The 11410-nt window shown below is 43.5% G+C and overlaps 1 protein-coding gene across 6 annotated transcripts in view; it reads left to right on the top strand.

Annotated features, from left to right (window-relative positions):
- HIVEP2 (HIVEP zinc finger 2) overlaps nt 1-11071 on the top strand; it is a 104310-nt gene extending 93239 nt beyond the window's left edge. For 5 of the 6 annotated variants that reach the window (XM_032101986.1, XM_032101987.1, XM_032101990.1 and 2 more), the window contains 3 exons: nt 300-401; nt 946-1856; nt 8518-9336. In XM_032101986.1, the coding sequence (XP_031957877.1) occupies nt 300-401; nt 946-1856; nt 8518-9336 (1832 nt within the window). Of the gene's footprint in view, nt 1-299; nt 402-945; nt 1857-8517 lie in introns of all 6 variants that reach the window. The other variant, XM_032101991.1, reaches the window with a different exon arrangement.
- The last annotated feature ends 339 nt before the right edge of the window (nt 11072-11410 follow it).

The following is an 11410-nucleotide window of genomic DNA, read 5'->3' on the forward strand; positions in this document are numbered from 1 at the left end:
ATCCAAAAGTGAGTTTTTTAGGGGTGCCTAAATGCCATGTGGAAAATTGGAGAGATGCCTGTGTACCTCTCAGGCCCTCAGTTTATTCGAATTTTTTATTTTCTTAAGATATAAAAACCCGCTCTCATTAAAACAGGCTCTGAGGGCAATGGTCTAGATGAGTCAGCCGTGTCTGTTGTGGTGTTTTTTAAAGCTGAAACTCATCATCTGCCGCATAATGGAGTTAAGATACACCAAAACCTTACTTGAACAGTGATCTTTGTTGTTGTGCGTTAATTACATTAATCTCTGATCCATAGGAAATCTGACAAAACATATGAAGTCTAAAGCACACATGAAAAAATGCTTGGAGCTTGGAGTATCAATGACATCTGTAGATGATGCTGAAACTGAAGAAGCAGGTATGTCAAAATGATTTAATTCAGTCATAATGGCCTCATTCCAACTAAAGTATGGAAAGTATGGAGTCTGCAAATGACTCATTGCACTTTAGCACAGTGATGGGCATGGGAAAATATAGTAAGAGTATTTGGGGCATTTTTTAATTGGGAGTTAACTTTTTAATAAACAGGAAGTAAAAAAAAAAAAATCCTATCCAGTTGTCTGAGTAATATTTTTTTACATGAAGAGGAGCTAGAAATAAAAGTATGGCCTGTTGTCATCTGTCTCGTATGAGGTTCCCAATCTTTCCACTTAAGATGTGAGAGATGGCAACATTTAGTGAAGGTAGCATAGGATGAACTTGCTTTCCTACTTCCTTTCAAGTATAGAGTTTTAAAGAATTATTTTGAAAAAAATACGGTTTTATCAGTGAGGAATGGCTTTATGCAGCCATCCCGGATGAAGAGCGTCCAGCAACAGCAATGAGTGTGCTGGGTGGGGAATGGATGTGGCGTGAGAGGCGGGGTATGTGCTCACCATTTGGACTTGCTGTGGCTATTGCAGAAAACATGGAGGACATGCAGCAGGAGGCAGAGAAGAGCAGCAACCTGGCAGGGCTGTCAGCAGAGCACCAGTTTTCTGATGCGGAGGAATCGGATGGCGAGGATGGCGATGACAATGATGATGATGATGAAGATGAGGATGATTTTGATGATACTCAGGGAGACTCGACACCAAAAACCAGATCAAGAAGCACCAGCCCGCAGCCCCCTCGATTCTCCTCCCTTTCAGTGAACTCGGCTTCGGCGTCACAGGGGGCTTCCCCCGAGGGCTCCCTTTCAGTGGGACACACTTCCCTCATCAGTTACTTGGTCACCTTACCTAGCATTCGGGTTACTCAGCTGGTAACACCAAGTGACTCCTGTGAAGACACACAAATGACAGAATACCAGAGGTTTTTCCAGAGTAAGAGTACAGATTCAGAGCCTGATAAAGACAGATTGGACATACCCAGCTGCATGGATGAGGATTGCACGCTTTCGTTAGATCCCAGTTCTTCTCCGAGGGACCTCTCACCTTCCAGTCGACAATCGTCACCTGGCTACGATTCTTCACCCTACAGAGATAACTCACCAAAGAGGTATTTAATGCCAAAAGGGGATTTGTCACCCAGAAGGCATCTGTCACCCCGCCGAGATATTTCACCCATGAGGCACCTTTCCCCACGGAAGGAGGCTGTGCTGAGGAGAGAGTTATCACCAAGACGGGACGTGTCACCAAGACGTCACCTATCGCCAAGGAGACCAATGTCACCAGGGAAAGATGTGTCTGTTCGAAGAGATTTGTCTCCCAGGCGAGAGAGGAGATACATGGCCTCCGTTAGAGCGGCATCTCCCCGGAGGGGCTTGTACCATAATCCAGCATTGTCCATGGGTCAATATTTACAGTCTGAATCTATTCCAGTGGGACACTCAGTAAGTATGAAAGAATATTTTCATTCCTTTTGTCAAAAACAGTACTCTTATTAAATCTGTGCATTTCAAAAATCTTTGCAGCTTTGTGGAAGGCAGCATAAACTTTGAGCCTTAGAGGGAAGTCCTGGATCAAATGCAAGAAATTTGGAATAGACAGGGACCAAGTCAGGATGCTGATTCAGTTAGATGCACTAGAGTCAGCCTAAAGGGCAAATCTTCACTTGGTACAACCCTGAGTAGTCCCATTAATTTCAATGAAATTAGGCTGGTTTGCATTTTCTGCCTCCATATTCATTGCATTTATTTTATATGTATTATATATATATAATTTTTTAAATGGTTGAGGGAGCTTACGTGGTATGTGAGGCTTGCTTCTGCAGTGTAAAAAATCTCCTAGTTCCCAGACTGTCAAATGGGATCAAGCCAAGCTTAAGGCTTAAAGGCCTGTACCTGAGGTATGGTGCCCATCACTGAGTATTGTTTAATGGAATAAAAATGCTAAGATAATGGAACCTCTTGGAAAAGCAGAGTGCACATTGAAATCAGGATCTGTGGATGGAATTTAAAGGACATTATTGTGTGAGAGGAGCGGGCAGCTGTCTGCCCCGCAGAAAGTGCTGTTACAACTGGCTGTTCCGGCAGGGATGCAGCCGTCTGTGTGGAAATATGCAAAACTTGCACAGCTGCTGTCTGTGCTCTTCCCTTTTGGTAAATCAGCTCTCAGAAACTGCCAGATTGGCACTTTTGACCAGCCCTAGCATTCACAAAGCACTCCCTCCACAACTAGATTATGTCTTCAGAGGTAAGGAATGGCCTTGCCATGTGTGAATTCAGTTATTTATCTACAATGCTTCCCTTGCCATGTTGATGTTGTAGCTGCCCTCTCTCCCTGCCTGCCTGTGTGTGTGTTCAACCTGGGTGGCAGTCTCAGATTACCTCAGAGTTCCTTGCTCCCTGCTCTTCTCCTGGCTGGCCTCTTCTTTGTGGTGTTCCTCTGTGGAGGAGAAGAATTGAACCCTGAGCTCATACAGTTAGCATTTCTGAGCTCTGGTGTGATTTTCTCTGTAGAGTCAGGCTGATGTGTTATCTGCTCCCAGGAATGAAGTGAGGGATGCACCTGGGCAAAGATGGCTGGAGCAGGAGTGGACCAAAAAGAGCTGAGATGCTGCCATCCTGGCAGATCCAAAAGTGATTTCCCAGCATTTCAGGGGTATAAGGGAAAGCTGCAATGTGAGTGGCCATAATTATAGGAAAGGGCAGCACAGGTACTTCTCCCACATCTCAGACATGGCCCCATGGCCTGGTAAATGGTTGAGAAGAGCAGAAGAGAGGGGTGGCTGATTAGATGGTCCCTGAGAAAGGGCATGCTGAAACTCTGCTGCACTCTCACAGGAATGATCACTGCACAGCTGAGAGAGGATACAAATCCCACCAGCGGTTTTACTGACTAAGTGAGGAATCACAAGTGGGTGAAGAGTCACCAGTTTAACCAGTCATGATGTCTTAGTATCAAATGAATGGGATCATATGGGATTCTACAGCTGACATTGTGCAGGGTGCCCTGGTCCCTCGTGTCCCACGAGACACACTGGCATCCTGTAGTAAAGATTTTGGATATATAATGATGCTACCAAAAGCATATGTTAACAGTCATCCTTGGCCATCTGACAGTTCTTGCTGTAGTATTTTCCTTGTTTGTTACACAGACCTTCCAGTAAGGCATTTAGCACATTGTAAGGACTCTCTTAGCACTGCTATCTCCTTCTTTTGAAAAGTCCACCATGCCAGATGGAGTTCTAAAGCTTACCTTATTTCTGAGGTAGAGTCAGGCATGTGGCAGTGAAAAACACAATGTAAAATATCAGTTGTCTTACAGAAAGCATCAGTAACTTGGTGGCATGCTGAGTGTTTTGAGAGAGAAGGCCAGACCTCAGTAGAATCACTACAACCTGAGTACAGGAGGCATCACTGGAAGCAGAGCCCAGGCAAACTTAAATGAAAAAATGACAAGTGAGGATGATTGCCCATCACAACAAGTGACTGCAAGGAAGGAAAGATGGATTCCTCCTCTCTTGATACCTTTCTGGAAGATGTACTTTAGCCAAACAGTAGAGGAATTTAAGTGAAACACAAGTTATTATACTCAGCGGATGGGAAGACAAATAACACCTGAGCTTGCTATAAATTAAAGCTGTCAGAGGAGAAAAAGAAATAAAGGTTGTTTTTCACTTTTAGACTAGTGAAATCCAGCAAACCAGAACATCATTAGCATCTGCATTGGTGATGCCCATGTCAGCTTACAATCCTTAAAATACTTTAACAGCTGCATTGGCTTCCCAGTCCTCGCAGGAATAAGGGCAGTTTTGTGCTTCTAGTGCCTGCTGTTCGCAGAAGAGGCCAGTTTTCTTTCTTCTTAACTGAAATTGATGTATTTGCTCTAGTTTCTTTGGCCAGTGCTGGTCTACTTGCCCTTCATTGTTGCTTCCTGTTGAATGTCCATGCACTTTGGTCGTCTTGTGCAAAGGGCCTGTAAAGTGCTCTGGCATTGAAAGCACCATATAGAAAGCAATTGAAATTATTTCTTTAGGAAGTGGAAAAGAGCATGGTGAAAGTAACTATTTTTTTAGATTGTATAAAAATACAGACACACTTTTTTTTCCTTTGGCTGTTAACAACAGGATACACTCTTGCAACAGAATACACTCTCCAAAGTAGCCTAAGTCTCTAGTGTGTGCTGGGTCCCCCTTGGCTTTGAGAAGTTAAATTGGTGTCTTTAAAATTAAAGCCAGATACCTTCTGCTCTCTAAATTCATTTGGCATCTTCTCTTCTGTCAATGCCAGAGGTTTCTTTCCTTTCTGAGGAGGCTGATGCCATTATCAAAGGGCTCAGATTCTTCTTCCCAGTCATCTTCTGCCAGTCCTGAGAGGAAGAGAAGGAGTAGGAAGGCTTCATTTGTTCACCCTGAGTGAATCTCTCTTAGCATTTTAGTTTGGATCAGGCATATGTCTCTATTGTCACATTTTTTGTGCTTTGACTCACATTTTCAGATCAGTCTTGGAGTAAGTGACCTAGATTGTTGTCAGATGGAATTAAACTGAAAAAATGTGCACCGGGAGGGCACCGGATACACTTGAACTGTGAGTGGCCATTCAAGTGACTCCAGAGAGACAACATAGGGCTAATCTGAAGCAACCTTCCCTGCCAATCCCACAACACTTGCATTGTGAATATGGGATCCAGCACAAACAGTTTCACTCCGTTCCTGTTTGTCCCAACCCTTAGTACACCCTGCTGCTTCCTAGTGCAGACCAGAACCTTTGTCTCTTCTTCCAGTCCCAGGATAGACACAATGAAATTGAGAAGGTATCTTGCTGTGAGTGGTACAGACTCGTCTCTCACTACTGTTTTAGCTTCTAGGCAGTAGTGGATTTTGCTTGTGTTGCCATTTTGTTTCTCATCTCATTCATTTTGAAGTCTGAAGCCTGTCTTGATACATTCAGAAGGGCTGAAGGGAATTAGGCACTTCTGCGACTGCTTGAAAGTTGATAGGACTTAAGGTCCTTTGATCATCCCAGACACAGATATTAAATCCCTTCCCAAACACTCACTACTTTATCATCTTGAGTGAAATGCTTTCTTGTACAGAGAGCCAGAAACTTCTGAACTCCAGGTAAACTGTAAATAGGTTCACTGGTGTATGTGGGCTGCTGTGGTGCATTCTCTGTAGGGCTGCAAATTGAGTTGATCCTGAAACCTAAGGCCACACGGAGTTATAGTCACTTTTCTACACATCATACCTTTCAGAAAGCACATTGGTAATATGCTCTGTTACCGAATTTCACTATAGAGTTCAGTGTTGTCTGGTTTTTAACTTTAAAAAACCTTAAGTACGTTGTGACATGGTAATCAAAGAGACTGTTTTCCATCCAACATCTTTTTGCAAGCTGTGGTCTGAGGCTGCCCAGAGGATGTCTGTGAAGGGTGCTTGGCTTTGAAATGTGATCTTCCTCTTAATCTCCCACAGCCTGATTTGGGTGATGTACCAGATACAGGGTAAACCCTATCTCATCCCTGAGGCATTCTGGGGGACTTGTGAAGCTGGATATAGCTTTGCTCAGGGGTGTGATGTGGCAGTCTAGCTTTGTGACCAGGTCAAAGCATTTAGTGAAAAGCTGCTACAGAATACTGTTGCTCGGGAAATTATATGTCACCTGGAGTTGAAGGGAAATATGCTAAACTGTAACAAATGAGAATTAATGGGAAACAAACTGGATTCCCATCACCTGACAAAGAGAGGAGCTCATCTCGCGGCACTGGCAGCAACACATTCTGACTGCACTGCAAAAAGATACCGTAACTTCCTGCACTGTGCTCTGTGATCTAATACTTGCCCTGTCAACTGAATAAAGTCTTTGGTTTTTCAGGATGCTTGTTGAAAAAAGTCTTTTGCCATGAATATGTATATGTGTGTGTGCTTGTAGGTATGAAAATGCTAGATATTGGTAAAGGAAATAAAAGCAGGGTAAGAGGAAGAAACAGTTACTAGTGACTGTAACCATTTATATTATCTGTTTCTAAACTTACCTACCCGAGCTAGAGAAAAATAATCCAGTATGTGCCCAGCCAGGCTTGAAAGGTATCCAGTGACATGCACACACTGTCACTGTCTATGTTAAAATCGGGACTACGAGACGTATATTGGATGATGCTGCTAATCTTAAAGCACATGGCAGTTTCTGTCATGTTAGACACCTCTATCCGACAAGGACAGACTCTTGCTCTATTCCCTTATGAAACTCTGGCAGGGTAAAACATGAAGCCAGTGTCTTTCTCAGTTAGAGATATGTGTGTGACTAGGTTTGTTCTTTGATGAGTTCTACTCTTTTTTTGCTCCATTTCCCTTAGCCCAAGTTCACATCAGATGTAATAGTGATAAATGTCATGGTGTAGGAAACATTCAAAAGCACAATATGACTGAGAAACTGGTTGACAGACCAAAGATGGAAAAAAAAATAGGGGGCAAGCAGCTGTGCAGAGGTGAGGTTAGCAATAGGGAGGACTGACAGGGTAGGTGAACTGTCTTGTGGCTTGTCAATTGCAGTTTATTTTGTAAAGTTTTCCCTATTCAGCAATATAATGTGCTGTCACTGTGCTTTCTTATGACAGTTTCTCTTTTATGAGACTCAAGCGTCTCACTTTCTGAATAGGAAAATTCCCAACATAGATTAGTCTCTGAATAATATCTCTGAAGTTCGAGTCTGATGATTATGGGTCACCCTTCCGTGTCTCGACATTGATTTATATTAAACAGGACAAAGCATCTGAGCACAGTGAGATTGAGCCCTTGGGTAGCACAGAAACTGAATCTTTAATTGCCCCCTAAACCAGCTCCCTGGGATGGGATCAAGAGGTTGCTTAATGCCTTGAGAGCTAGGATTTCCCAGCAGTGAAGTGCTGCCACTTCAATGCATTGGCATTTAGCAGCTCAGTCCTCGGGCTGCCACGCCAAGGCTGCGGTAGCGCCACAGCTCTGGGGCAATTGATCTGTGTTTGGTCAATTTACAGAGCAGACATGAGCATTTTCATTCATTTAATTTCATATGAGAGTCCCTGAGAGTTGTGTGGCCAAATCCCACACATAATTATAAAAATGTCATCCTGTACTTGTGTCATCACTACTCCTCTGGTCAGCAGTAAATGATACTTAATCATCAGATAGCAAACAAATTTTAAAACTTAAGAATGAAAGAAAAAGGAACCCAAAAGCCCAGGGCATATTTAATACTGAGTGGAGATGGAGCTATTCATTCTTCCAAGGCGAGAACTAATGGGAAGGCAATGAAAATGTCAATATTGCGAGATTGGCTTTTATTAGCCGTCACAAAATCCCCCATTCTTCTCCATCCCATTATGAGTGGGCGAGTCTCCCTGGGACAGAATCATCACTTTTGCTCACAGCTGATGCCTGTGCTTTTGTTATTATTTATTGTTTACACTGCAGATAAGCCAGAGGGGTGCTCCATTGTCTCAATGACTAGAAAAATTTGTGTCTTCATTGCAGAGAGACACTTAAACTTGCATGGAAATACCCATCTGCTTTCACCAAGGATTGGGTAAAGCTCCCAGGGAGCAAGTGTCTTCTCTGGGGCTCAAGAGCAGATTTTTCAGAAGGCAGAAAATACATACATGCTGTCAGATATTCCCTGTTATGCCAAGCAGTGGTGGTGAGCAGGGGATGTTCAGATGTGTATTTCTCTGCAACAAAGTCCAAATACCAGCATAGTTTTCCAAAAGAGAGGGTAAATTTCTCCTGAGGAATGAAAATCTATCTACCCCAAATTCTGTTCAAAGTTTCAGTTGAATATAATATCATCCACTTCCTGACCTAAATTGCTGCGTTGTGTTGCTGAACTCTCTTAACTAGCCACTGCCTTTCCCCTCAGAGGCATGAGCCCTCTAGAGCTGAGCTAAGCAGAACCTCCTCGGTTGTTTGGATATGCAATTAGTGGAGTTTTCCAAATGCTTTGGGATCCATCTGGATGAAAGGTGCTTCGTGAATGGGAGGTTGAGTTAGACAGGAAAGCAGATAGGTGGTTTGGCAGCCAGACAAGAATTCTGCTAGTAGCAGCACTGACATCTCTTTTTTTCTTTGGCTTACAGAGAAGGGGGTTGTCTCAGGCACCTTACTTCAACATATATGGAGAAAAAGGAGGCATGGAGCACCGCAGGTCTAGTCTGTTCCCCGAAGGTCCGAGCGACTACGTCTTCAGTCATCTTCCACTACACTCCCAGCAACAGATCCGAGCACCTATCCCCATGATGCCTATTGGGGGTATCCAGATGGTCCATTCAGTCCCCGTGGCCCTTTCAGGTTTACATTCTCCGTCCACTCTGGCCCTACAGAGGGAGCTCTCTGAGGAGAAGCAAAGAGGAACTGCGGAAACCCTTACAAAAGAATCGTATAGTATTTCTAAGCACCATGAGAAACGTACCTCTCCGCACAGCTTGCACCCCGCTGCTCCCCCCAGCGCCCCCTCCTCGCCGCTGCTGTTGCTGGCGCAGAGCACATCCGAGGACAGTGTCGTGGCTACTGAGAGGGAGCAGGAGGAGAACATACAGACTTGTACAAAAGCCATAGCCTCTCTGCGAATCGCCACAGAAGAAGCCGTTCTGCACGGGGCGGAGCAGCTGCAGAGGCCTTCTGAGCCTCACCAGAAACCCTTAGAAAGTGCACATTTTAGCATTAAACACTTTAGTGGATCTGAGCCGGGCCAGCCCTGTGCCTCAGCCACCCATCCGGACTTGCACGGTGGTGAACAGGACAGTTTTGGTACATCACAGACTGCGCTAGCCCATCCCACCTTTTACAGCAAGAGCTTTGTGGGTGTCCAGCAGCTGGGCTTTCACAGCAGGAGCGACCCCCCATCAAGCACACAGGAAAGGAAAGATCCGTCATCTGAGAAGAGCAAGCCACATTGATCTGAGATGCATGGAGACTTTAACCCATACATTTACCCCACTTTTTTTTTTTTTTCTAGAGATAGAAAAAGTATTCAACTTTACAGCATGCCTGTTCTAAGTTACAGTAGTTTGCTATTATATATACTTTTGTTATATCAAAAGAATTAGATAAAGTAACAAGTCATCATGAGCCTGACCAAAACTAAATTTGAAATTCTTATTGGGTCTGGTACTTTTAAATTGTACAGATGTTTGTGCCTTTTCTTTACTTTGCTTATATTCTTATAAGCATTTTTTTAGCAGTAATTTGTACATATTTTAGAATTTGTGTATCTGCTTTGTAATAAATGTAATTTCTTTCCTTTTTTGGACACTTGGATCTAAATGATGTAAAACAGAACAGCATCAATATATGTGAGGTTGCACTAAAACATATTTTTATATGATTAAAACTGAACAGCTTTTATGTACAGCTCTGATTCTGTAATACTAATATTTATTTACTTTGTTTCATAAATTGTAAATTTTTTTCTTAATGTTGTGGATTGCTTTTCTATGTGAAGCATGGGATTTACTGTTGCGTAATTAGAACAAAATGTATATTGTAAAACAAGATATTTAAACTAGAGTATCTTATCTTATTCTGCACTTATGCATTAGTTAAAAAAAAAGATAAAAGATGTATCAGTCAGTTCTTAACTCTTGTAATTTTTTTTTGTCTCTTGTTTGCCGGATTGACTATAACTTAAGTGCTGATTGTGATTTTAAACTGATAGTACCGTAAAGCATTAAAGTAAAACAATGTGCTATTGTGAGTTTTTTCAAAGCTTTATAAAACAGTTATAAATATATTAAAAGTATTTGGTCTTATGTGAACATGTTGATCTATACACTCCTTAAAAAGCTATGGGAAAACATTCCACCCCATGTAAATACGTGCATCCCTGGTGCCATCTGTGTAGCTCACCGGGACCGGCAAGATTTACTATGCTGGTGCTTCCCGGAGCGGGACTGGGGCACTGCTGGCTGCCGGGAGGCAGAGCCAAGCAGCGTCCTGACCCGCTCCCTGGCCTCCAGCAGCAGGGTGGCAAGGCCCCTATGGCCGCATGGGGCTGGGCGAGGAGCTGGCCTGCTGGCTGCACACACGGCGCTCTGCCGAGCCTGGCAGTCCCCTGCTCCTGAGGGCTGAGCAAGAGGCATAGGTGTCATGAAGAAGTGCTCTGAAGTGTCAGAGAGGGGTTTGAAGAGGAGAAAAAGGTGTTTCCTTGCACTTGAACTCCACAGCTGGCCACTCCCTACTGCAATACCTGTGTCAGCTTCGGGGGAGGCTCCCGTTCTGTCCTGTTCTGTCCTGTCCTGTGGACAGAGGTGTGTGGCCCTGCCGGTGAGGCAGAGAGCACCACCACCCCAGCCTCTTCTGAAATGGGTTTCATGGGCAAGAAAGTCACAGTCTTCCAGTGTAGGGTCTCCATCTGGGCAAGGTTTGCTCCAGAGGGAAGGGAGGAGGAGCCCGGGCTTGTGTTTGAACACGTGTGGTGGGTTACCACTACCACCAGCAGCATGCGTGCACGCACGCACGCACACACACACACACTCAAACACACGCATGCATACGCACAGATGAAAGAAACCAACGACCTGGATTATATTTTGTGCTATTTAGTGGATTATAAATCTGTGAAAACAAGTTTGTATATTGAAAATACATCTAAGGAGTGTTCTTTAAAAAGAAATAAATATACAGTTACATGCATGAGGTGTCTAGTTTTCATATGTTCTTCGAGTTTTCCAAGTTTATTGGTGTTCAGCATCCTGCACAAGAAGCACCCTTAAAAATGTGAGTGGTAGTGAAAAATGTGGACCATATTTTGGCTTTCTCACATATTATCAAACTAAACCAGTTTATTTCTCCAGTAATACTGTGTGGGGAGAGAGCCACAGGTGGCATATTGTCGTACTTCTAGCATGATGGCATATAACTAGTGTAATACCATAATGAACCATGACCACTTCTAAACATTAAAGGTTAGCTTCTCATACCCATTGCAATGTTCTGACTTTATTCCAGATCATTGTGATAACCTTGCCAAGA

The sequence above is a fragment of the Corvus moneduloides genome, chromosome 3 (assembly GCF_009650955.1).
Source record: "Corvus moneduloides isolate bCorMon1 chromosome 3, bCorMon1.pri, whole genome shotgun sequence".
NCBI lineage: Eukaryota > Metazoa > Chordata > Aves > Passeriformes > Corvidae > Corvus > Corvus moneduloides.